General features: G+C 42.0%; 1 protein-coding gene across 3 annotated transcripts; it reads left to right on the top strand.

Annotated features, from left to right (window-relative positions):
* The first annotated feature begins 150 nt into the window (after positions 1-150).
* Positions 151-26,391, top strand: tp53bp2a (tumor protein p53 binding protein, 2a). Of its 3 annotated transcripts, XM_075478314.1 has the most exons (21): positions 151-251; positions 558-726; positions 9,551-9,698; positions 10,684-10,797; positions 12,106-12,176; positions 12,713-12,814; positions 13,825-13,999; positions 14,176-14,357; positions 14,470-14,634; positions 14,806-14,844; positions 16,415-16,462; positions 17,380-17,563; positions 20,018-20,140; positions 20,347-20,468; positions 20,600-21,008; positions 22,205-23,061; positions 23,866-24,003; positions 24,238-24,371; positions 24,594-24,760; positions 24,897-25,096; positions 25,188-26,391. In XM_075478314.1, exons 2-21 carry the CDS (start codon positions 700-702, stop codon positions 25,227-25,229), a joined length of 3,447 nt encoding a protein of 1,148 aa, XP_075334429.1. In that variant the 5' UTR covers positions 151-251; positions 558-699; the 3' UTR covers positions 25,230-26,391. The 3 variants fall into 3 exon arrangements, with proteins under 3 accessions (XP_075334429.1, XP_075334430.1, XP_075334431.1); XM_075478315.1 differs by lacking the exon at positions 14,806-14,844; XM_075478316.1 differs by lacking the exons at positions 14,806-14,844; positions 16,415-16,462.
* Positions 26,392-27,485: the final 1,094 nt, after the last annotated feature.

The following is a 27,485-nucleotide window of genomic DNA, read 5'->3' as shown; positions in this document are numbered from 1 at the left end:
CTGAGCCGGAGCACGTTGCTACGGGAAATGAGCTTTAATGTCTAGCAGGTGGGTTTTCTTTCCTTTTCTTTTGTTCACACAAGTCTGACCAGTGGGAGTGTTTTCTGCTCCATGGCGACGCGGAGGCGGAGCCTGAATTCCAAAGTGGAATGAACTTCCTCTCTCGCTACGTCACTCTGGGATAGGCTGCGAGCTATCAAGCAACGCTGTCAGCCAACGGGGTTTCGTGCTGATTACATACTCTTCCACTGGTAAGTAAAATCTTAGAAATATCATAATTATCGCCGGGTTTTTTTTCCAGGTTTGTGTATATTCATGTGTTACTGTAGAAACTCTGGGGTTTTCGCACTTCCTCGCGCCCACAACTGCAGCAGTTTCAAAGTTAAGCGATGCTCACTCAACTACAGCGGAAACTTTGGTCGTGAAGGCCCTGTTATTGGTAGCAACAGGTCCACGAAACGGGGATGCCATTAACATACGTGTGTTTTATTTGTGAAAAATGTTGGTCGCGTATCTTTTCTTTTTTTTCTTTAACCTGTGCTTTGTTTTTAATGCAGGACGGGACCCCCCACACACTCACCGCTCTCCAAGCTGGAGAAAGTAGCCTTGCCTTGTCGTCAGGTTTAGGCTTTGGGATTAAAGAAATCGCCGCTTTCGTCGAAACTGCCAGTGGGAATACATGCTGTGTTGATTAGCTAAATGCGGTACGAAGCTAAAATGATGCCGGTGAGTTGTTTTTATTTACACAAGTCTTTTCACCCCGTCCTGGCAGCATAATTAGTCCGTTTCGCCACAGCAACACCGAGCTGTAAATTACCTGGACATTTAAATTGACGTGGCAAGTTGACCCCGCGGATACTTTGTGCCATGACTCCGTTAACACGGACTTGTTATGGGAGTTTATTTGCCCCGAGTACGATCGGAGCTTTTAGACGAGCCAGAATGACGCAATTTATCCGCTTTTGAGTCAGTGTATGCAGTTTGAGGCCACCCCTTTGTAATTCTGTGTAAATCTCTTCCTCCAGTTGGAAAAGATGTTCCTGAACTCAGTTTTACTGTAAAGAGTACACATTCCTGCCTCGGGACACGCATGAAGCAGGGGGCACTTGCCAAGTCTTGCTGGCGCAAGTTAACCTCGGCTCTGGACTCCTACCGTCATTCTTTTCATCATCAGAGGTCCATTGCTTTTGCTGCAGTGCAAGTCTCAATCTCTCTGCACTTCGGTGATGCGTACAGAGAGGGCAGCGGTCACCAGTGGGGTGCCTGCCTGCGTGTGGTTACTGTAGGGAAGCGGTGCCTGGACTGGTGCCGAGTTAGAATTAAAGCAGGTTAAGATGATATGGTCTGGAATTTATTTACCTATGATTATAATAGCAAATAGGCCAGTGTTTGGCTTCATATGGTAGATTTGCATTGCATACCCTGACACTGTGTGTTAAGCAGTGGAGGAAATTTGCATCTTTTTAGGAGCTGGACTAAGACATCTGAATCTTTTAATCTGACTGAAATGATTAATTTGTTATCTGAACATGTAGCAGCTTAGTTTCAGTGGGTCGCCTGGTGGCTTGGCAAAAAGTGCTCTTTTTAGATTTTCTGGCTTTTAGCACAGTGTGCTCTCAGTTACTAGTTGAAACGGTGGAGCGTCGCATGTAATTGAGACAAGTATTGGTATATCCTTCAGCTTCTCAGTTTTAACTTCCTTAGCGCACAGCAATAATCTCTGTTGTACACTATGTGAGAACACCTTGTTGTTGCAGTGTTATTAACAACTAACGGCAAAGTCGTGTAATTCTGTGTGTTTTACTTAATTCCCCCCCTCTCAGACTTCTGCCTCCAGTAAAACAGCTCGGCCACTGAATTAATCATCTCACAAGTGCAGGCAGAGTTGTATTTGGATCATTCCTGTTAGGTTCATGACCCTAGGGTGTTTTTGGCACATAGTGATTTGTTATCATCATGTAACTCTCATTGACGCTGAGATATAAATGATCCCCCTCATGTACCGGATCTGTTTCTTTATCAGGCAACTGCAACCTTAGAAACAACCTCTTTAATTCAACTCTGTCCCTTCAGAATGAATCTCCACCCTGTGTGTGTTTGAATGAGATTCAGGTTCTGGTGTCTGCCTGATAAACACAAAGTGGCCTCTATTTAACCATGTCTGATGTGAGGCATTGTCTTATAAATTACACCAATACCCCACGACCCCGCTTGTGCGGGCCAGGGGCTTGGGGGTAGTGAGAATGTAGTGTCATAATTGCTGGTCAGGATGGTAAATGGTGGGGGGGGGGTCACTGTTTCTTGAGCACAATGAGCTGCAGGGACTCTGCCAGTGTGTTGTGTAGAGCGCATTGTTTGTGCGCCCGTGTTGTGGCAGCCCCCCGATAAGGGATACTCACCCTTTTTATTGAACCATAGCATCTTGTAACTCATTTACCTCTGAATGACTGTTATCTCGTTTGAAGCCCGCTTTGTTCTGCAGACACTCGCTAATGCCACATTTCGGGCTGAATTTTTGCGGCGGTTTGTCAGCCCATAATTAATCTTGCTGCACTTTTGGTCAATAGAGTTAGTAGACGGTTCTTACAAAGACAAAAACCTAACAGAGAGCAAACGGAGAAGAATGCGCTTCAGGAAATGTCTGGATTGGATTTCTGTTGTTGCAGCCACGTATCCCATCACTTCCTTATTCCTTTCCCATGTTACAAGTTGCTTTGTATGTAGATTTTCCGAGAAGATAAACCTCGGTGAGCCCACATCATTTAATTTATCATTCTTTTCCGTCACATTTGTACCATGCCTTGGTTACACACTCAACAAATCTTAAGTGTCGTTGGTGTGATTATCTTGGTGGGAAAATGGGGTAATGCTCTGTCCTTTTTCTCTCTTTTTTTTTTTTTTGCCATGTGTGTCAACAAAAAGCAGAGTAGGGTTTCTCTGTGGCCACCACAGGCCTCTGATTACTCTGTGGGAGAGTTGTGGTGGTTGCATAAGTAGACAGTCAATGTGATAGACAAGGACACCGAAGTGCTGTGTCTTTTGACTTGTGTTTCAAGCAGAATCGTGTACAGACTGTAATAGGTGCGACTGTATTTTCTGAAAAGACAATAGGTTTGTAATGAGTCAGTATCTCCCACACCATTTAAGATCCCCATTGGATGGTCACATTTGGTAGAGTAAGAAATGATTACTGAAGCTCATGAATAGCTGAGAGCGTAATTCCCATTAAATTATGTCTTTAAGATGCTGAATGATTTTCTTGCGTGCCCATTGTTTGACTGTGCAGCTCATTGGTGGCCTGATAATTTCTGAAAGCTCCCTTATCAGTCTACTGAGCAAGTGTCTACTCACCACTTTGGAATATTGAGCAACTCGCAGCTGTGAGCAATCCATGTGAAAAGATGGATTGTTTATTGTTCTAGTGTATTTCCAGGGACACTGTCTTTACTGCACAGTAAAAGACATTGTGGTCAGGCATTGCCTATTGTTGAACTACTGATCTAGTCTCGATGTATTCAAAGATCACGTGGCCTAACCCCTTCTTAAAGCTGTTATGATGAGACCCATTTCTTTAACCACTGACGGCTCTTTTAGACGGTGTATTTTAAATGCAAATGCTCACTTTAGCTGTATTAGCTGTGTGAGACATTGATACCTGCAGAAACTGTAATTAGAAGACTAATGTCAGTCTTTTTCATTTGAAGTCATTGTACCTATTTCTTAGTTTCTTCAGCTTGTTAATAATTTGATCTGCTGAAGCCACCCTTTGGCGTTCTTTAAGTAAACTCTGCCTGCAGTTCCCGCTCCAGTGAAGTCCTCACTTGTAATACAGATACTGTTAAGATTTAAGTAAATTTCCCACTGGTATCTGTTTTGGTTCAAAATTCCCTGAATTTTGTCTGCAGTTTTGAACCTAAACAGTTATTTTCTTATAATAAGGGAAGGAGTTTATACTTCTATACTCCTACTAAATACTATATCATCTTTTGTGATCGTTTTAAAAGTCGAGGGAATATAGGTTCTCTGAAATGTGCTCATGTTTTACATTTGTCTATAAGTTGGGTGAATGGGGAGAATGGCACAGAAATGCATTTCTTCTATTGGTCTTTATAATTCACCAGTGTCTAGCTTTGATCATTTGAAGAACACCCGTGTTTTAGTGTTTAACAATTCATGATTTGTTAGCAACGCCCTTATTCCAGGAACCCTTTTCAGTGTAGAAACTGTTGCTTTCGTACTCGGACCTGGAAGTTTCCGCATTGGCAAGACACGTAACAAATACCTGCCTCGTGGAACCAGCTCTTTTCGTTTGCATATGACAGATTAAACAACACAATGACATCATTCAGATCCCGAGAGGCCTCACGATGGAATACATTCTCTCTCTTCTGCCTCATTTTGGCTCCCATTTCCCCTTATCTTCCAAATAAGCCCAACTTGGGGAAACGTCTGATCACGTAGACCAGGAAGAATATTGCGACAGCGCAGTTCATGAGCTAAGTGCTGTTGTGCCGACAGTGAGAAGAGATTCTCCCCACTCGAGTCGCATGTAAAAGCTCCTTATTTATTTATTTTTTTTTAATCCCCTAAAGTTACAGGAGAGTGATGTCACTATGTGTGACCCATGACCCATCTCCCTCGCTGCCTCGTCCTCTAATGCAGCACGGTGAAATGGAGAGTGTGTGTGAGAGAGAGACGAACAGAAATGATGCATACAGCCATTAGGGAGTTTTCTGCTGCCTCACCTTTTTGAAGGACTGCTGTGCTGGAACTGTGTCAACTCTTGAAACCGTAAAAGGAAAACTAAGGCACACACACTCGCACACAGAGATTACGCTGCAGTGTCTTACAAACTTGCAGTAATTAGATTCAGAGGTGACTTCGTCAACAACACCCAGTTGATTCATTCGCTTACCGCAGCAATATCTGTAATTGAAAGTGTGTGTGGACAGAAGGCCCAGCGGCACTAAGGTGAAGAACCCTCAGACACGGTTTAAGATATCTGCTGGCAACCTGTCTCAGGATGTCCACTTTCTTTATCACTTCATTCACTTCTACGCATTAGTTTACTTGTTGTGTTCAATTATTAGTTAATCTCTATATATTCATCCCCTTCGTGTGATGTGAGGCACATCAGTTTGGGAATCCAGAAAGGACCAAAATGATCCAACAAACCTCCAACATGAGAAAGTTTAATCTTCACTCAAAAGTTAAGCATGTTTATATGAGACTAGGAAAAAAAAAATCATCGAATTGTGACGGAATGACCAAAACCAGACTTTGCAAATTCGTGTTTACATGAGACAAGACTCAACTGGTCCTAGGCGTTCCACACATGCTCCAAAGAATAAGATAAAATAAAATGGAAAAATGCTTTATTTTTCCCAAAAAAGACAATAAACACTGTACACAAAAATAAAGGGATTTATTTATTTATTTAATTTTATCCCCAGTAAAACTGCCCAGTTACTTCCTGCAGTTACAGGAGGCCATAAGAATCACAAGTAACTGGACCATATTAAGACGATTTACCATCTCAGATGCCAGTGTGGTTGTTTTAAGCCGGCTGTATGAACTTTAAATTGCTTTACTCCTATATTGCAAACTAATTCCTTTGTAGCAAAATCCCTGGTGATGCGTGTATTTCTGGAAATGGGGAAACTGTAGCGGCGGACGGTTTTGATCAACCTAATTCAATGTGGGACTAATCGCATCTGGACACTGAGACTACAGCAGCGTGCAGAGGGTCATTTTCAAGGACTAAGAGGCTTTCAGAACCGTTGGACGTAACATTATCAAAGGATCATGCTAACTTAATTTTATTTTGATCTGTCGCAGCACATTTGTATCACGACCCACAATTCCGGCCCACTGCTTTGTTTATGTTGCTGCTTGTACGTTATCTGAGCGATCAGTAGGAATGCCGCGCACAAACACACACGGACCGACATAGCATTCCTCTTTGTAATGGGCTACGTGCACACTTCTGATATTCAAACCCACAGTCCTCTCACAGATGTACGTCTTGAAAAGCCTGCTCGGCTTTGCAATCAATGTCATTCCCTTTAGGGCTCTTTCTTTAATGGGTGCAGGGATCCCAATCGCAAAGCAAAAGGCAAAATCAGCAACTTTAGACTTTATCTGTGATATTTTTCTTATATAGTTGCTCGCTGTACGTCCCCACAGACTTTCCAGCTTATTTAAATTAATGTGGGCTAGAATAGCTGACAAAGAAGCCAGTTTCCTTGCATTATCAAAGAGCAAATATTATAGTATGTCTTTGTTTAATGACCCTTTCAGCTTCTTTCAACGTGGCAGGTCAAGCACTGCCAGCTGTAGTCACTCTTCTTTTTTCTGAGGGTTTTTGATGTTGCAGGCTTTCATCATCTGGACCAGTGGGTCTGGAACAGAGGGTCTTAAAATTGACCTTCAGAACTGTAGTTTCTTTTCAATTTTTTGTTGTTGGTATTACTATTGCACTCTCTGGGGAAGGAGATTTAAACACCTCATACCAGTTTCTGAATATTGTATCTGGTGGAGAAAATAATGACCCCTTTACTGTTACATGAGGCTGCTTGCTGCATATCTGTTTGCTATTGAATTTAAGCTTACTATTGTAGTACTGAGCCAGCAAACTGTTAAAAGGCTATTTTTTTTTTTTTTTTTTTTTTTTTTTTTTTTTGTATATAGCAGATTAATTTAATCCCTGAGATATATCCCCAATGACCTCGTCTTGTTTTCTACTTTATACATAGCTACAATGCAGGGTTCACATTTCATTGCATATACTACAATTTCCATTCTGCTGTCCTTAGTTGTCATACTGGGAGACAGCTTTGACTTTGCTGACGCTATGATGGAATTATAAAACTATTGCTATAATGAGGATCCACAGCAGCAGAGGCAGCCTGTCTGGTGTCCCTCCACGGACAATCTCTTTACCCCCTCTCAGACGTCGAAGAATTGCAATTCAGCAAATGCTTTTGTCATCTGCTCCACACCTGATGGAGTATATCAGATTTTGTCAAAGATTGTCATGCACAATCAGAAGTAATCCCGCTCAGCTCCTTGGTCATGTAAGGCTATGCTTTCTGGTGAGATGCTGAGCAGTGGATCTATGAGGCTGTTTAATTTAGCTTGCTGTTGTATCTATGAATATTTAATGAACTCTCAATTTGTCTGGCTGAGGCAAAACAGAGTCTGGGTACTCTTGGCTCCTTTAAGTTCACCTCTTCATACTGGCCGATGTTCTGCTGTATTGCTATGTATAATTTTTGTATTTATAAACATATTTATATCATTTTTCTGCCAATATTGACATGCTAACAATATCGCTGATAATTTTGGCACGTGTTGGTCCCATCTTTTCAGACAAAAGGCAACTAAATGAAATCCTAATGTATATCCAAATCTTATTTGGTGTATTTTTGTTTCTCAAACAATGTGAAAATTGGTCACCTTCTCGTGATCAATTATGTGTTCATATCTGTATATCTGTATGTAGCACTTGTGTGGAAAATTCTCGTCCTTAATTGTGGCCACATGAATGATGTGGATTGAGATTGGCAGCAAAGTGCTAACTCATCTAGATGGATGCAAGCACTGGGTACTTGTGGGCCCCGGATCATTAACTTTAGTGCTGTGGAGAAATGGCTTTCAGTAGGAATTGCCACCCCCAGGACTATCTTCCCCTCTTGATAATGGTTCCACCAGCTCACATTCTGTCAGCCTTCTGTTTCATTGTCCAAATATTAACAGGATCATCTAAACGCCCTGCATCATCCCTAGGAAGTTGTGATGAAGTCAGCTACTTTGTGCTAATCCATGATCCCTGAAGGTCCTTTTTTTTTTTTTTTTTTTTTTTTTTTTTGGAAAACCCTTGGCTAAAGACGGGCTACATGAAATTAAAGTCAGCTAAGTTTGTCTTTTAGCCAACAACACTGAGGCACCCTTAATGTAAGTAACACAAACCCTATAACTTTAATAATAGGGAGGCAAATAATATGTTTTAAGCTTGGTTCTCCGTTGTTAGGTTAAAAGGGCAAAATCTGTTTCCAGCTTAATCTATTGTAGATTACTGACAAGGATGACTCAGTCACCACTGACAAGGATGAGTCACTAACTCTGATAATGTGGATCTTCATTTACATCCCTATGAAACAAACCAGTTGAATCAGGTCCTCTGAGTCAGACCACCATCCTTTGCTTCCTCGTTCACTAATTTGAAAGGGGAAAAAAAAGCCCTCTGGTTGTTTACGTTGCTGAGGAGATTTTCTGAGGAAAAAATGTGCCCTCCTCTCTTACTCGCTCGATAAGTTTCATTTGAAGAAGAAAAGGCAGAGAAGGCCACCTATCGTTGGGCTGTTGCATTCTAGCTCAATCCAACAGTTGAAAAGCAACTCAAAATGGTTTTGTTTCTACATCATGGCTGCAGCTGCTCGGTATGCTCACCCCCTCAAGCCCTTTGTGCTTGTGTACTAGTTGACCCGATGTTCCCACCGTGGCCCCCTGCAGGCACGGCCATTCAGAGTTGCTCAGTACAAAAACCTGACTGTCTAACCTGGAGGTCCAGGGCGTATACAACAATGCTTCTCTGACAGTTCCACTTTCAGGTTATTCTCGGTCCTGTCCAGGTCATGTTTGTTTTTTGTTTTTTTGTTTTTTTTAAAGTTACTGCACTGATATAACACTTTATCAAATCTTGCACTGAAACAAAATCGTTCAATAAATTCAGCACATGCCAGGGCCTGGAGATTGTTTGTTATGATATTGCTATTTATTGCGGCTCTATGCAAACATACTCCCATTGTGTGACCTGATTATGGTTGGAGGCATATTCCAGCACTGCCTCACAAGCCTCTTATTGCAAATATCCTTCAATAATTACACAATGAGAGTCTGTATGTTTTAGATAATCAAAGGGATATTTCCCGTAAAACGGACTATCATGACTACAGTCTTGAATTTATAGTGCACATATCGATTTAACAGGCTTTAAGCACTTCAGTAGCTGTCACTGAATGGAAATATCTTCATGATGGATCCATCCTGATAAATCAAGTTTGTGCTCATTTTCATGGAGGTGTTCTTTAGCTGAAGGCTTTCCCTTTCCATCTCTGTCTTGGACAGCTTTATTGAACTCCTCTGTGTCTCAGGATTGTCAACAGTTTTCGCAATCTGTCATTCGCACACTGACGTACAAGTCCAGCTTCTCTAGAATCCTCCAGGGTATTTCATGTCTGTGTGTTGGGAAAGTTTTCAATGTCTCACGGTGGTGACGGCAGTAGATCACAGTTGGATGGTGTGGAATTAAATGGAATTTGAGGAGTTGGTCTCTGATTTCTCTGTTGACATAGTGGTGTGGAGCCTTGGAAACAGACACCGCTATCATGAAACGCATATTTTGTACACACACACACCATAGAGGAATCAGATACCAATTACAGAAAATTGTGGCGTTTACTCGATAGTCCCCATCAATTTCTCAAGAAACCAGGACCCGGTCTAATTTATCTCTGTCTAATCCGCCTGCCCCCCCTGTTGTGCACAGATGTTCCTGACTGTATACCTCAGTAACAATGACCAGCATTTTACTGAGGTTCCCGTTACCCCGGAGACTCTGTGCCGGGATGTGGTGGAGCTGTGCAAGGAGCCGGGGGAAACTGACTGCCACCTGTCTGAGATGTGGCGGGGCTCTGGTAAGTAGCAGGGTTAGTGTACCCAGTGTTATCTCCATTGTCCGCTTACCATGCAAACATAAGATGTTCACATATGCTGTGTGATTTATTAACTAAAGGATTATTACAATTACTTTTCTGGAGAATACTATATATGGAGATGGGAAGTGTGTTCTTGTGGTTGATTTCTGATACAAGGGCTTATCTCTTTAGTTGAACTCTGCTATGCAAATGAAGCGGAGCTCATATCCTTGTGACAATTACAAGCCCCCAAACATCTCACACTTATCTCGCGGGGGGTGGTTGAGGTTTCGTGCCTGGCTCATTTTTATCCTTTCTGAGAATCTGTAAGTATTCAAAACCAGAACTCAAGGAGCCAGGCTTCATCATCGTTTCCATGGAGATGCTGCCGTAAGAGTGAAGAAAGTGCCAATTATTGTGTATGAGTACTTCCACGAGTAGTCTGAAAAGTGATTGCGAGATACAGAAGACTCATTTTGAACACATTCACCAGCCTTCACTTCTGACTTACCATAAAAACGTGACATTTTTCAGACGGATGCAAAGTTATTTATGATCTTCATGTTACTCTATTTGTTCATTTATTTTGCAAGGCTCCCATTACAGTAGATTAATTTCCTTGACTGTAAGGCGTCGGTACCTCTGTGTAATGGAATGAGCTTTAAAGCCTGTTGAGGAAAATATCGGAAGAATAGTTAATGAGACCTTACGCTCAGTACCAGCCTGAGTAATTGACAACACATTATAGCTGGTTTCCCTGAAGTCATTGCATGGAGAGATCAACAAGATGCACCTTGCAGTGTGGGTTGCACAACATTCACAAAGCAAACAGCACATGCACACTTGACCTACCTCGTACTTGTCATGTATTTAACCCGTGGCAGGATTATTAGAATGAGAGTGCCTCACTGTTGAATTTATGGATGTGTTTTAACCTCCACCACCACCATTTGAGCCTCTGTTTTCTTACGTTCTCCATCTGCAGAGAGAGCTGTAGGTGAGGGCGAGAGGATGTTGGATTTGCTCCAAAGATGGGGACAGCACAGGGCGGAGGTGCGCTTCTTTCTCCGTCACAACCAAGCCCCGAGTAGGGAATCGGGTAAGTGTCTCTTTATGTTAGTTGGCCCAACCCAACAGATAATAAAATGAAATGGTTTCTATGGTCACTTCTCCTACACAAGAGTGACGACGAGTGACGGCTGTCCTTGGAGAAAAGACATTTGACACCAACACGATAAACTCCAGGGATGCTGGCAGCCTTTAAGCATACATCCGTCTGATCTTTTATGAACGTTTTCGTCTTTGCCTTTTTTTTTTTTTAAAGCTGAAATTGAAACAAACTACCTGCTCTGTCTGTGCTACAGAGATTTGGAAATGGTGTTGTATCAGCAGGCCCTGTTTGGAGGCCAGACAGAAAGCAGGGTGTTGTAGTCACTTTGTCAGAAGCTTGTTACTTTTCAGTTTTCTTAGCAACACAGAAAAGTCCAGTATATTGGTCCTGCGCTGTCCTGTCTGCCCTCAGTTGCATAACTAAGCCCATTTACCCCTCGCAGCTTGAGTCTAGCCCAGGGATTAGATGGCTGTTTTCCCTTCCTGTTATCTTAGGCTGGGCTTGTTTCCTACTCTGTTCACTTAACTCTTATCAGTCCTTGCAAAATAGCTCTGCATTACCTTTTCTATCAAAGATGTATATCTAAGACGGGATAATTTGGTTCTCCATATTAGATGTAGAAATACTGGTGTACTCTGCATTGGTACAGCAGCAGTTTCTTTAATGTTTATCTCAACCTGATTCTGTGTCAGCATTTTGCTTTTCAACACGGCAGAAGTTTAAACGTATTCTCAATGCAGCCTTACACTTAATATCACCTACTCAGCTTAACATGGTTTTATGTTCAACTAATGCTTTTTGAACAACATATATTTAGCACGCAATACTGTGTGCACAGGTTTATCTAAAAAAAATAATTAAAAAATAAAAAAAACATTATGCAAGATAAAGGGCTTTGGTCATGGGATACACTCCTAAGTCAAATGCTTGTAGCGTGCTTGGATAAAAGTTTATATATACAGATACAGTTTTGGACCCACTCACAGACGATTATGTATTAGGCTAAAAGATTATACAAGTTACAAAGAGCACTGATCCCAGCTGTTTTCTTAAAATGCAAGCCAGTCCTATGCCTCCAGCAGGTTTACAGAACCCTATGCACTAAGTGTGGATACTTGTTTGTCTGAGACACTGATGGGCAAAAAGCTAAGAGGAAGTTCCAATCATTTTTCACAGCTGCCTGTGAGGGCCAGGGGTTCACATAGATTGCCGTCTCTTGGTTTTGTCTGAATTGGACAACAAAGCAGCCTTAGCAGATTGTGATATCTGAAGTCTTCTATCATGTTGATTTCTCAGGAGGGTCCAGAGGCTCAGATCCTAAGAGAAATGGAGTCAGGGGTCCCCCAGACAGAAGAATGGAGAACGGGGTGAGTTCCTAACTCTCTTTTAGACAAACGGTTAAAACACTGTGTGCCAGGTTGTCCAGCGCCAACAGCACATTGTCCATATCTTTAGGAAAGAAGTTCTTTTCAATTCAACAATTCATGTGTGTGGTTCATTACATATTGGTGATTTGACGTGTCAAATGGGGGCCATATTTAATATTAACTCAAAGTCTGTGATGTGGCGTGTTTTTTTTCCACTATACTTGACAAGCAGACTTGATGGTGAGCCAGAGGGTGCTGATTAATTCAGTTCAAGTCAGTTCATACACCCTGCGGTGCCTTGATGCTAAGCAGAAATTATTTACTGCATCATGACTTCAACATGACTGCAATAAATAAGTATTCTACTATTGTATCCTGAGATCACAAAAAAACTGTTTGAAGAATTCTGATGTTCCATTTGTTTCTGACTAAAAGGCTACACTTTGAGTGACTGTGAATAGAACGCCCTCAGCTTCAGTTACAAACAAGGAGTGTTTTATGTAGTTTTTCTCTATTTAATCTTTCTCCCTGTCCAGGTGGCAACGCCTCGGATGGACATGACGTTGGCTGAGCTGCAAGAGATGGCTGCCAGGCAGCAGCAACAGATAGAAACTCAACAACAACTCCTCGCTTCCAAGGTGCATAAAGAAGTACAAGATGAAAGAGGAGAGAGGGTCCAGTAGATATGGATGGCTGGAAGAGACGAAGGGGTTGAGTGGTAGAGATCAAAGTAAAAATCAGAATGGGGGAGGGGGATTGAGTGAAGACTGAAATAATGGGGTCATTTGTCTCAGGTGCAGGTGCGCTTATGAAATTGACATTACTCAGAGTGTATATGGGGGTTGTGATAGATGGCTGAGCTGAATTGTTGATATTTGCAAGAGTAAATGTTTAAAATTTGAGAAGCCTGAGATGACTTCCTGCCTTAGCTTCTCACGGCTTGGGTCTTGTTTGTTATGTATAAATTTCTATTCTCTTATTTCGGACTTGTTTCTCTCTTCACTGTGACTGACTTTGCAAAAAAAAAAAAATGTGATCGAAGAAAACTTTGACATTTGTTGATAGTGTTTCAGTTCCTGCTGAGGTCCCTTAAAATGTGCAGATCATGCACATATATGCTTTGTATTAAGATTACTTAAAAAAAACAACTTATCTGAGGACTTTCTCTTTGTTATGTTGCACGTTTTGTTGGTGTTTTGTTGTTGTATGCCTGAGGGCAATGTAGCAAGCCAAGGAATGTGACTTCCTTCACATTCACGAGTCAAGTAAACAAACAGGAATTACTTTCAACACAAGTCACCTGAAGACTACCAGACTGTGTTGTGCTCATCTTAGAATCTGTTATGAAGGAGCATTCTATGTTACAGTACAAAACTGGTGATTTTATTTATTTTACTTTTTAGTTCAACACTTTTCTTTATGTCTGTTTCACCACAAAGAAACTACACTCTTAAAACAGACCTTCTTCTTCCAGCCCGTAAACATTTAACCAGAGTTCGTATTTTAATGCTTTACTCCATGAATCTTCTTGGGCAACAGCTGTTAAGGAAAGCACAATGAGCCATAAGTTTCCCATTCATGGAAACGAACAGGGATGTATTTTGTCTAATTCTCGCTTTGACCAGCTTCTCCTTACTTTTGTCTGCAGGAGCAGCGGCTGCGCTACTTGAAGCAGCAGGAACAGCGTCAGCAGCAGCAGGCCTCCGAGCAGGAGAAGCTCCAGCGTCTCAGAGAGAACATCGAAAATCAGGAAGCTCGGCTCAAGAAGGTCAGAGCCATTAAGGGCCAGGTGGAGCAGAAACGCCTCAGCAATGGCAAACTGGGTGAGCATACTGGCTTTAAGGGTGTCTTCTCAGAGTATTCTATGGCTGTATTTATGGAGGATTTCAATATTTCAAAACGTGAAGCATTCCTCATGACTTTTTTCTTTATTTTTTAATGATTTCTATTCTTTGCATCTTTCTGCCCCACCTGTCACACACCATCTCTCCCTCTCCAGTGGAGGAAATCGAGCAAATGAATAACCTGTTCCAGCAGAAGCAAAGAGAACTCGTTATGGCCGCGTCCAAGGTGGAGGAGCTCAGCCGACAGCTGGAGTCCCTTAAAAATGGCAAACGGGACAATTTCCATGACAACCAAAGCTCAGTGGCTGAACTGGACCACCTCTACAAGGAGCTGCAGGTGTGCAGACAAAACAAAAGGGGACTTTGTGATATTGTATATAATGTTTGCATAAGATGCACTCAAATGTGCGACTGACTCTTGTTTTGTCATTTTCTGTCTGTGCGGTCAGCTGAGGAACAAACTTAACCAAGATCAAAACTCCAAGTTGCAGCAACAGAGGGAGAGTCTAAACAAGCGCAACCTGGAGGTGGCTGCCATGGACAAACGGATCACTGAGCTCCGAGATCGGCTGTGGAAGAAAAAGGCAGCCCTTCAACAGAAGGAGAACTTGCCTGTAAGGATTATCACGCCACAACACTATTCAAACATAACCTTAATTCTTTCCAAGTATTTGTTTGGTATGCCAATATTCGCATCTACTGCTAAGTGGTAGAGATGCTTTTTATCAGAACTCCCTCTTGCGGCCTTATTATAAGGCTGTTTGTATCTCTTTTGCCCCCTTAAGCCTGAGATCTCGTTGCAGTCAGAGCTCAGCCATGCTAACGTAAGGCTACTTCAATTTTAAGTCTTCTATTTTGGGCAAACCGATGTGACCCTTCCTCACTCAAGGGAATCAGTGTCTTTCCAATTCTGCCCTTTTCACCTCTTCGGTCTCCTTCTTGACAAAGCTTTCAGGGGCTGGATCATTGTTCTGATCATAAAACAGAGTTGCATCTGAGTTAACATTCCCGCTTCCTCACGCCGCTCAGTTCTCAGCCCCATTTTGTCAGAAACAAATCCTGAAGATGAGAGCGGAGTAATGAGTGCAGGCTGTCATCACATGCAGGCAGGAATGTCTGAGGAGATGTTATCTTTTCTGCCGGCACTTTATAACAGAAACAAGTCGAACAACCAGTTCTTTTAAAGATACATCAGCGCCTCACATAAATGCAGCAAAGTAAAATGCATTTTTATGATTAAAGTGGGTGCATGTTAAAAATCGGCCAGCTGAGTTAATTTTCAACATACGGTTGAGGTTTTAGCAGCTGCGCTCCTCTACTCCACTCTTCCCTCTCCAGGAGTTGTTTTTCGCACAGGTTCCCGTGGGACTGTAAATATGAGTCAACAGACTTGTTTATCAAACAAAATGTGAGGAAGAAAATGTACTTCATCACTGCTTGAGCTCATATGCTTGTGATGGTAGATCAGGGCTATAAGAATGGCCTAAATTAAAAGCCAATCATATGAAATGATTGTATTCAATAATGAATGGCTATACTTTCAGTCGCTCTTGCTCCGTTTACTCTCCCCTTCGCAGTTCTCTGCTCATGTTTTCTAATTTTCTCTCAATTCTTCTCAGACATAATAGGGACATAATATGGGTTTTTTATTGGCTTTCAGAATTAACTGTCTTTCTGTCAAGAAAATTCCAATTCAACCAATAAACCATTAACTGCCAAAAACGATTGTCTATTAATACTGATGTAATCTTTTTTTCTCAATGTTGTGAATACAGAGAAATTGCGTCATGAGCATGTAACACTCAATGTTTACCAAGATGCACGAGGACTGAAGTGGCCTGCAAGTTAGAACATGAATGCAAAATTATGGAAGGGGAATATCACACATCCATCTGGGGTTTGCCTAGAAGCCTTCAATAAGTAACTTTGACTGTACTTAAGAAGCATCCCCGCTTGTCTTGTACTACTCCCTTGATCTATCTGATAAAGTAGGGACAGTACATACGAGTACTGTTTGCATGTGCTTTTGCAGTTTGCTGCATGTGTGCGTTTTTAGAGATGAAGACTTCAATAGGCCCAAGTGAGGAGGTGATTTACCCACACCCTGCCTAGAATTATAATGAGTGATCCCTTTTCTCACCAGCACAAAGACACACTCCAGCCAAGCTGCTTTCCTCCAACCAAACAGCAAGCAGCTGGCTGACATCACCCAACAAACGCATATAGCTATATTGACTGAGGAGAAGTACTCTGAGAGTTGCCAGCTGACTTATCCCTCACTATCTTTCTTACATAGTTTGGAAAATATGTGAAAGGCCAATATTAGCTTAACAAAAGGAGGATTATTCGGCATTTTGAACTGCTTCTGCATGTTTGTGCTTTTGTTTTCTCAAGAATGGCTATCCTGGTAAAGAGAGGGCTTCAAAAGACACTCACCTTCAGGTAACTAAATAAATATTGGAGCTGTGTTTATGTCTATGTTTGCTTTCTAATCTTATCACATAAGTACGACGTGCATCAGACTTCTTTAGCTATTCTACAAGTTACATTTGCACCATGGCATGTGGATCATGTTGATTTCCCATTAAAAGGACAGTTTCACTAAATCTAGGGTTATGGCCAATGTTAATGCAACAAAGAGTTGTTTGAAAGGGAAGTGTTCTGTTTGTTAGGAAGGTTTGCAAAGTATAAATGTGTGTCGTTTTTTTTTATGCAATCCACAGTGCAGATACTTTCCTCTACCTGTAAGATTCTGTAGTTCAGCTTGAAATTAAACCTGCATTCCACATTTAACTGTCTATTGCAGCAGCTTCTATAGAACAGTTAGCATGTGGTTACCTGTTCATGACGGGATGTACAGAATAAATTCCAAATACTTTGATTCGCTGATTTGTTAACACCTCCCTCAGTGGGTGTCAGTAATGCACTTGTCCCAGATTTCACCCTGGGACATTGTGCTTCAAAAACTCACCAGTGTCTCATTGGACTGACCGTTGTTCTACCATGATCCACAGGTTCAAAAAAATAAAGACACCCTTACAAATTTCGAACACTCTCCTGCTTATCAGAATAAATTCCTTGAGTTAAAACATGGACTGCTCTGGTGACATCTACAGGCTCAAGTTTACATTTCATCTTCTCAGTTGACAGGATCTTAAAATGTGAAAATTTTATGCGAGAATATGTTGGTTGTGTGAACCTTAATGTTATGTGTATTTTTCCTCTTCATCTCAACAGTTAAAAGTTGTTTTTTTTTTTTTGGCATTTTAATCTTGATTTTAATACTCTTCTTTCACTGACCCCTGCTGCAGTGACGGCAGTACACATGCTTATTTCTCTGCTACTGTTTTATTGTACAGCTGCCCCCCGATGGCCAAGCCGGACAACAGTCAGGTCCGTCTCGAGTGGCAGCAGTCGGGCCATACATCCAGTCGTCCACGATGCCCCGAGGTCCAGCTAGACACGACCTGCTTGTAAAGCCAGCCTACCCAGACGGCACTGCCACTCTACCAGCCCACGAGCCGCAGAGCAAGGCCGGGACAGGTGAGAAACCGGAGACGACAAGCTTTTTGCTGCCTTTCACCCGCTAACTCCCTCTGACTATGACTCGGGTCTCTTGGGACCTAACTTGGCAACCCGTCCTCATGTTGTCATCGTTCTGTCATTTTTCTTATATATAAACCGGCTAAACTTTACAGAGTATACGACTGCTAATCTATTAGCAGAGTTAAAACTTTTAGTTTGATTTAGTAAATCTTTAGTAAAGGTTCTCAACCGCTAAGTATGACTCCTTTCACGTGTTTTTTTTTTTTTAATTTTTATTATTTTATGTGTGTCACAAAACTATCGTGCCTTCTGCAGGAGCAGAGAAGTCTGGCACACCTACTGATTGTGATGTCACTTTGAGCTCAGAAGGTAGCCAATTGCCCTCTGGATTGTGTGTTGTGTTCTGGCATTGCTGAATCTGAATATTACAATCTTGTTCTTTCTTTTTTTCTGAAGAAGTTTGCAGTGAGTGAGACAGTTTTTGAATTTGCGTTCTTTTTGCCAAGTTGTGTGTGTGCTTTCGTTGTATTCTTGCCATAAGCTCCCACTTCAGTTAGTTAAACATGTCTGCATCTAGGCGAAATTTGCTTATAAAAAGAAGCATTATTTAAAATATCTGCAAATGGTGTAGTGTTTTCAGCTACGCTTCCATCTTTTTTCAGAAATATTTGTTTTGTAAGGTGTTTATATGAAATCTTGCTGACAAAAAGTGGTGAAACTTTTACAAAGAGAGAAAGTAGTAGTATAAAAATCCAAATTTAGTGCAACTGTCCAAGACAGTTGGGCATTTCTGACAGATTTTGAAGTCCCAGAGTGCCTGATCTGAAAATTTAACATAATTAACTGTTTGTGCAGCAACATTTATACCAAATGAAGTGAAATACAGTTTTAGCTCTAATTTAATGTTGAAGTCGGGGTAAGTTGTTGTTGCATCAGCACCCTCTGCCTGTGGACTGTAGTGGCATCTAGCCAATACAGTGGAGGGGAAAGTTTGGAAAACCCATTTGCTGACCAGAGCATAATTAAAAATGTTCCTATTACAATCCTGCAAGTAGAAATGATTTCACATGAGGACCATCTGAGTCACTCTATTTTAGTTGAATCAGTTCCTCAGTGGATAGTGGGCCAGCTGTGTGCCTTATACTGTAAAGAATTAACTATCAGACGCTTAAATATGTCATTACAAAACATCAGCAAGGCAAGTTTATTTGTATAGCACAGTTCAACAACAAGGTGATTCAAAGTGCTTTACAGATACATTAAAACAGTAGAAATAAAAAGCACGATTTATATTTTAAACCAAAAAGAAAGAAATAAGAACAATAGATAAAATCAGCAGTTAAAATATGATAAAGTTTTGAAACTCAAAAAGAGAAAAAGCAAAAGGGACCTTCCTCTTGCATTCCCACTCAAACTCCTTCATCATCCCATGTTGTCTTGTTCCAAGTGATGCTGATTACAGGCAGTCAGAGTAACAAGTTTCTCCTCAGTCTGTCCTGATGTTGTAAATAATTATTTCTACATGCTGGGTTAATAATTATGCAATAGCAGAAGAAGAGAGTTGGGGATGGGCGGGGAGGCTGCGGAATCTGTTCTCACTAAATACCCATTCCCAGTTCTTCTCAAGCTTAGTGCATGCTATCAGGCAGGCTCCAGGGGGTTGTGCTGCTCTTTGTATGACCCTTTTGGGGGGGTGGTTGGGGGGGCAACAGTACCAGGGCCATCCAACATCATGTCTACAGCAAAGGGAGATCTGAAGCTTTAAGGCTACTTTGTTTTTCTTGTCTTTCGAATGCATTTTCCTCAGAAGCCATGTTCTTGCTTAAGCCTCTGAAAGAGCTGCGGGCTAAAAGAAAAGGTACACACTTGTGTTTGTGCGTGTGCGCTTCCCAATAGCTTTTTTTTAGTTTTGTTTTTTTTTCACGAGTCATCTTTACGCAATAAGATGCTTGACATTTGTATTTTCCTAGCTTAATATGTGGTCGTGTGTGTGTGCTTGTTTTATGCTTGTTAAGTTTCCGCCTCAGTTCATTTTCTGTAACTCTAAATGGGTCAGTCGGAACAAACGCATTACCTTTACTCGATCTGACGTTCCGTGTGGATTGGGACCAGCCCATTCCAGTCTTGTCTGCAAAATGTTTGCGTTTGTGGGTGTATTCAACAACTCTTCTTTAGATGGAATATTTAAATACAGTATGCAGGCCTTATGTTGTTTTTGTCGTTTTTGATTGGAAGCTAATCTCGCTCGTTGCAATTATAATATGATATGATATAATGTGTACAAAGCTCTGTGAACTTTGTGTCCAAGACTAAAGTTTGCTTCTACTTTGCGTGTCAGTGCTTTGTTTTACTTTTACTGCTTCATAAAATCCTTCTGTGTGCTTGCATAACATGGAAACAATCCTCACCTCTTTGCCTTCTTCTCTCCATCCTCCTCTGTTGGTCCCCCAGGCCATCAGCCTGGGAAGCTGGCAGACTGGAGCTCTTCAGGTCCGGATTCAAACACCAACGGTCATGGTCCAGCTTCAACACTGCCACGAATGAACTCTCACTTCAAATCTAACACCGAACAAGGTACGATACTCACACATAGACAAAATACAGCTTGATCCCAGAAGTTGTCTCAGAGGCTAAATGTGGCCCTTCCTCATTTTTCTAAAAAGTAACTTTTAAAGCTGAGTAATACTTCTGAAGTGGCTTTTGTTCTGACTTTTTAGAGGATCAAAGTATCTGAGCATGGGATGAAACTGATTTTTGCCTCTATGTGTGCTCTGTGGTAGATGAGTCTGAACTGAAGAGGGACAGGAAGGTGCGTCCATTCTCCATGTTTGAGCCAACAGAAGCTCCTTCTACCTCCCTCCGTAAGAACCAGAGCAGTGATGATCTGGTCAGAGATGCTCAAGTTAGTAACCAAACTGCTTTTTTTTTTTCTTTTCCCATCATCCCTTCTTAGGTTTTCTTCTTTTTTCCTAAACCAGGAGAAGCGCATTGTTGGTTCTGACATGCTTTTTCTATATTCTCTCATCTGTCTAGTCTGCTCCCAAGGCTCCAGTCAAGGTGCCGCCCCCTGTCCCCACTAAACCAAAAGGCCCTGGTGTTGTGCCGTATGGCAAACCAGGCTTCAACACAGGAACCTTTCCTAAAGCCAAGCCTCACAGCCAGCAGCCCCAGGCAGCCCAGGGCCCCAGCCCCCTCCCAGCCTCACAGAGCCAGACACTTCCTCTGCCATCCAAGCAGGACACGCCGCCTGCCGCAACGGTACGACCCTTTACCCCAGAGCTTCCATCCTCCAAAGACGCCAACCTGAGTAAGCCACAAACCTCAAAAGCCAGCTCCATTTACTCCATGTACACGAAGCAGCCGGGCTCTGGAAAGCCCTTCCCGTCCACTATCCAGGGATCTCTCAACAGGTCTCAAAACCGCACCAATGGATTTACCAGTGGTAAGAATTTCCATGGTCATTTATTTTACTTTAGTGCCTGTACTGTGTTGTTGGAGGTGACCCAAAGGATGATTACTCTCATTCATGTCCCTGTATTGTAGATTCTGAACTCTGCTCACAAACATTATTTGCCTTTGTGTTTTATTTGTAAGCTAACTGTATAATTTAACCTAATATCCCAGTTTCCTTTGTTAGAACATTCCACAGTTGGACAAAGAATAGTGATAAGAGGAGAAAGGAGGACAAAGCTTGATTTAAGTCAGTCCTCATTGAAATAGAAAATAAGGAGCACCTCCACACTTGTACATATCAGTGTCTGACTCGTATGGACTGTAATGAGCATACAAGCTGAATACTTGAAAAAACTAATATACTGTATGTCTGTATCAACTTTGAACGTGTCAAGATGTCAACAAGGGTAATTTAAGTGATGTATTGTATGATTTGACATGTGTTCTCTGAAAGGTAAAGCTGTTGTCCCTCAGCATACTCTGCAAGAGAAAAATTCACATGTCACTACCCTGAGAAGCAGCTAAAGAGGCACGGTCAACTACTAATCTCTGCATGTAAATGCAGTCACAGGCACCTTCCCCTTCGGTCTCTTTTTAGATTTGTCGAAATGAACTGGAAAAAGCCTTTAATCTGTTCTGATCATCTTTTTATAACACATACTAGCTTGAAGAAGGGGTAAGTTACACGAGAGACCATCTTCTTCGCAGACAGAGGTGAAACTGAAGCTGTAGATTGAAAAGACAAACAGCAGAAACCACATAAATTTCTTGTAATGGATTAAGAAACGACCATAAATTTTCCATTATGATTGTAAATAAGTAGGTATGCAGTTAACAAGACTGACCATGTGTTTGATTTATGAAAACAGAAGGTTTCCTTATATCAACTGGGTTCATAAATTAAGATTACAAATATTACCTAAAGTCAATCATTTACGTTTGATTCAGCAGGACTCAAAACTGCTATAAGTAGGATTCTTTACTGCTATGACTATTAGCAGTGGTAAATACAATATCTGGAGCTAACAGAAGTGATGATGGGGCTCCACTTTGTATCACGTCACACTACATCTCATTATTTTGATACTTTTTTAAAGGCACCGGAGAGGAGAGCAGTGAGTTTGTGCGTAACAATTTAGAGTCTCTGTGGACACTCAGTATTTGTTTCCTGCTTTTTGTTTGTAGTGTATCGCAAACCAGTGATCCCAAGTGGAGGCTCCCAGCATCCAGAGAACCCGTACCTCGAGCGTCGCTCCCCTGCTCCAGAAAATGAAGTTGACCACGTTGGAGCCAACAGTATGGGTCCCAGCCCATCTGAGGGACCCCAGCCAGAAACGGAGCGCATCCCACGGCCTCTTAGCCCTACCAAGCTTCTTCCTTTCATTTCTAACCCCTACAGGCATCAAAGTGATGGTGACCTGGAGGCCCTGAGAAAGAAGCTCTACAATGCCCCGAGGCCCCTGAAGAAACGCAGCTCTATCACTGAGCCAGAGGGCCCAGCAGGGCCTAACATTCAGAAACTGCTCTATCAGAAAACCACCCTGGCAGCTATGGAGACCACCGTGAACACACCAACCACTCCCACTTATGCAGGAGAATCAGAGAAGGCAGCTGACGGATCTGTGGGGCCATATGGCCCAAGTCCCCTGAGTGGTGCTGAAAACTCCCCATCAGAGACGGGACAGACTGTGGAGGGAGGACAGCTCCCATCTCACTCTGCAGGGGCCAATGTCCCACTTCCAACCACAACTGAGCAGACCAAACCACCTTCTCCCATCCCAGAGAGTGAAGACATCATGCCCCCTCCTCCACCCTCCCACCCAGCCCCCAGGCCAGGGGACGCCATGTTCCCACCACTGCCCCTTGCTGGTTCGGAGGACACGATACCCAACCTGCTGCCTCCACCTCCAGAAGGCTTCCTGGAAGAGTTCCCCCCTTACCCGCCACCCCCATACCCCAGTGGAGCAGAGCAGGACAGCTTGGGAGAGGACACCTTTAATATGAAGGCACCCGAGGTCACTGGACAGGTCACACTGCCACCGGTATGAAATGCCCCCCCAAACTGTTACATAAAAATTATTTTGCTCCCAGCAGTTTCTTCTAAGGCCATTACATTGATTGGTTGCTACACTTTGTTAAGACTGTTCTGTTTGCTTTTTGAGCTATATGTTTTTTTAAAAAAGAGCAGGTCACGAGCTACTGGGTGTGCACGTTCTACTTTTTAATGACCTGCTGGTCAACATCCGTAACCTGGTCTGTTGTTATATAATTGAATAATTCCTAAAAAAATACTTCTATTGTTGTAGGAAAAAAATGGGTCCTATTCACCTCGCACTAAGAGGATAATTTCTTTGCTGAAAATAACCCTAGTTTACATTTTCTAGTTACTTAGCTCTTAGTGAAAGTCCTTAAGCAGTTTTATTGGTGAGGTGGTTGGTTTTAAAAGAACAAACCAATGAGAAATCCGTGTTATGACCCATTTTTTTTCCCACAGGTTTCCTCCTCTTTTCACCTCTACATAAGACTCACATAAACACCTAATAAAGAACTTTCTTTTACTTTGGAGGACAGAAATTGTTCATAATCAGGTTGCGTAATCATGATTTAGAAATTTTTCTTAGCTTGTGCTCATAAACTGGATTAGTGATGCACTTAGAGAGCTGGAAAAACAAATGACTTCTCTTCTCCCGGCTCAGACTGAGCAGAGCTGAGAGAGGACTCGGCAGCAGACACTCGCAGGAGAGACTCAAGCAGTCTCGCATATAAGATTTCCATTTCTGTTTTATCATGTTTGGATTGCTGTTTAGGGTCATTTAAGTAATGTAAAATTCTAATTGTGTCTTCAGGGAAAGAGGACCAATTTGCGCAAAACTGGCTCTGAACGCATTGATCACAGTATGAGGGTGAAGTTCAACCCGCTGGCTCTGCTGCTGGACTCTTCTCTGGAGGGGGAGTTTGATTTGGTCCAGAGAATCATATATGAGGTAAGACATTGTTCAACAAGATACATATATGGATTAAAATATTGGCTTCTATTTGATGAGGTTTTTTTTTATTTGTTTTTTTCTGTTGTGCTTCTATGCTGCTGTGGTGTAGATAAAAAAAATAAAAATAAATCTGAAAGTGGTAGCTAAATTATGCCTTTTCTAATGTATAAAATTTGGCTTTTACCAAGCCTGTCTCATTCAATTTGAATCATTTGATTCCTCAAAACACAGGTGGAAGATCCCAGTCAGCCCAACGATGAAGGAATCACTGCTCTGCACAACGCCGTCTGCGCCGGACACACGGAGATTGTCAAGTTTCTGGTTCAGTTTGGTGTCAACGTTAATGCTGCCGACAGTGACGGCTGGTAAGTCTAAGTTCAATGCTGAGTTGGTTGATGGCAGCGCTGTCATTGCTAGTTTAAAGGTTGGATTATTTTTATTTTTTTCTCCAGCTGTGAACTAAATTCCACTGAAAAACAAGAACAAAGTGAACTCGTCTCCGTTATCACATTCAAAATCCTGCTTTTACACATTAGCCATCTTTCTAATATCCCCCTTGCTCCTCTTTTCGTTCCCTCCTAATGTAGGACACCGCTTCACTGTGCTGCATCCTGCAACAACGTGCAAGTGTGCAAGTTCCTGGTGGAGTCGGGAGCAGCAGTCTTCGCCATGACTTACAGCGACATGCAGACGGCAGCTGATAAATGTGAGGAGATGGAGGAAGGCTATACCCAGTGCTCCCAGTTCCTTTATGGTCAGTAAAAGTTGATTTGCTCTAAGCTCACGTCGTTTTGGTCTTTTTTTTTCTTTTTTTCTTTTTTTTTTGTGCCGCTGAGATCCAAACGTTAATGCTGTGATTGTTCCCTTGGATTTTTTACATCTGCTCACAGGTGTGCAAGAAAAGATGGGAATCATGAACAGAGGCGTCGTCTACGGTCTGTGGGACTACGCCGGTGAAAACCAGGACGAGCTCGCGTTCCGTGAGGGAGACTGCATGACCATCATCCGGAGAGAAGATGAGGATGAGATCGAATGGTGGTGGGCGCGCCTGGGTGACACAGAGGGTTACATCCCCCGCAACCTCCTCGGGGTGAGTTATGAGTCACGTGTGTTTTATTTAATGTTGAAAGTATTTCTGTACAACTGTGTGCCATATTGACTTTGTTTCCGTCTCTGTACAGCTGTACCCCAGAATAAAACCAAGACAGAGAAGCCTGGCTTGAAACACTGAGTTCAGTCTGTGAGAACTTTCGAAAAACACACGCAGTCACAATGAGGCTTTAACAGACTGGAGAGGAACAGAGGACACTGCCGAAATGAAGAGAAAAGGACAAACCAAACTATATGAAGGATCAACAGTTTCTGGCACTTTCCTGTATCGACAACCGAGGGATTCTCCCTCCCTGTTTTCCCAGGACACACTGTGTACTTTAGACACTAAGCTTTGGTTTTTTTGTTGCTTTTGTAATTAGTATCCAAAGCTATATCTGAAATGGAATACACTCAGATGTTGGGATGTAAATGGAACCAGCAGTATTTTTATCCCTAGAAAGTGATTTTTACACTTTTTGAATGGAAAAATGCTAGTTATTTTCTAACACCCTCTCGGGGTCTACATTGCATGAGGTCAATATGAGCAGATGATGGCGACGCTTTTTGAAATGCTCTGTTACCATGACAATCTTTTGCAGCTCGTTTGTCATCATCTGTGCCGAGCGACTGCGCCCCTGTAAAAACCTGCCCTGGAGGTGTAAAGTTTCTGTTGTGGCCCCCGCTGTTCTGGGTACACAGACTGAAAATGAAATGAGCGGTGGAGGATTCAGTCATGAGATTTTTGATTAGTCTCTTGTAGTTCCCCTCTGTGGTCAATGATGCCCATTGGAGCCAGTCAGCTTCCCTGCATTGGCACTTGGTGGAGACTCCACAGATGCTGTGCATACAGACGTTTCTGTCACAGAAGAAGAGTCAAACTTAGCAGTAGGAATACTGTTCTTATGAAACTTTTAAAAAGACCCTTTGTCAAAAAGGGGGAATCCATGCATGTGCGCAGTATGATTTATCTCTATATTTTACTCCAGCCGTTCCTTAGTAGTACAATAATGTGAGAAGGCATTTTTTCTTTTTATTCATTTATTGATTCTAAGAGGAAACATCATATGAAGTCAGAATGTTTAAATAAATCATATCCTAAAGGAAAGAATTACAAGTTTTTTTAAAAAAAGAAAAAGATGGAACCTATAAGATCATAAGACCCAGCTCACCACATAAGTGTGCCCATGTATTTATTTTTGTTACCACTTCTTTAGCCATTTTGTCAGAACTATAACCACAATAGTAGTCTATTGTAGTATTTTAAGCATTTACAATAAAATACTTTGTACTGAATCCATTTAGTCTTTTTGGGAACCAAGTAGCGATGCAGAGTTGTCACTGTCATGAAAGTGCTTCACACCAAAACGTTGGTGTAGGTGTTTGGGTTAGTTGTATTTATGAAGTTTCTTCTGTGCAACACTCCGGTTTATTTAACTCTTCTTCTTTCTGTGTAATACTGCTGTACTGGCATCTGTGATGAAGCAAATAACCCTGTGGACATACTGTATAAACACCCCCCTCTACTGGACAGAAGAGGGGGGTGTCTTTTACTCTTCAAAAAGACAATGCAAAATCACCTGCTAAACCTAACGGGCGATTCAAACTGTGCAAAATACAGTGTCATACATTTTATTAGGAGATATGTTTTGCTTGAGGTTTGTCATTAGTGAAAAAGGAAGAGATAAAAAAAAAAAAAAAAACGGCCAACATCAGGCAGGCAGAATCAACATATCAGCATCTGTTGGTGATGATACATCTTAAGCTCGCACATGAAGATTTTCATTATTTTCCGGTTGATTTAAAGTCCTTCCTGTCATCATTAAAACTTATTAGCTGTCTGCTATCAAGGAGAAGCAATAGTTAGGGTACAGCCTGAAACCTGATAAGAGCTCATACAGTCTTTGCATGAGAGCAACAGATAAGGTGAGTGACTCTAATTGCAGTTTTATTTAACACAATTCTTCAACTTGTCAGTATGAAGTAAGGGTGTCTTAACTGTAATCTGTTTTCTGGTTATTTTGGCACTCCAGCTGTGCCTGTGCTGTGTTCCGTATTGGGACAAACGACAACAAAGGGCACAGGTGTTTCTTATTGCCTTAATTCCGCTTCTGTCAAAGCTGAAAACGAACACTCACTGTGGTGCAAGCAAGACATTAGAGTGTTCCCACTTCACTGATTTAATTTCCTTTTTAATTGCCTCCAAAAAGCTTTAGCCACCAGAGTTGGCTCACTCACCAACTACTCCAATATGTGCTTTTATCATTCAGAGTGCTTCATTTCTCGGGAGGGCCAACAAATGACAGAGCTCAAATGGTCCCTGGCTGTAGGTGTGTGTTCAGAACAGGCTGGTCTGTGACTCCAATGCAGGCTTAAATTACGCACTGTAA

This window comes from Odontesthes bonariensis, chromosome 2 (genome assembly GCF_027942865.1).
Source record: "Odontesthes bonariensis isolate fOdoBon6 chromosome 2, fOdoBon6.hap1, whole genome shotgun sequence".
Classification (NCBI taxonomy): Eukaryota; Metazoa; Chordata; class Actinopteri; order Atheriniformes; family Atherinopsidae; genus Odontesthes; species Odontesthes bonariensis.
Note: the sequence above shows the minus strand (reverse complement) of the source record. Positions and strands in the feature narration are given on the sequence as shown.

What these genes read in the sequence shown, in the direction of transcription:
- tp53bp2a (XM_075478314.1), top strand. Translation starts at nt 700, where the DNA reads ATGCGGTACGAAGCTAAAATGATGCCG. An exon ending in CACCAATGGATTTACCAGTG is followed by an intron (nt 21,009 to 22,204) that starts GTAAGAATTTCC and finishes TTTTGTTTGTAG; the next exon opens with TGTATCGCAAACCAGTGATC. An exon ending in GTGCTCCCAGTTCCTTTATG is followed by an intron (nt 24,761 to 24,896) that starts GTCAGTAAAAGT and finishes ATCTGCTCACAG; the next exon opens with GTGTGCAAGAAAAGATGGGA.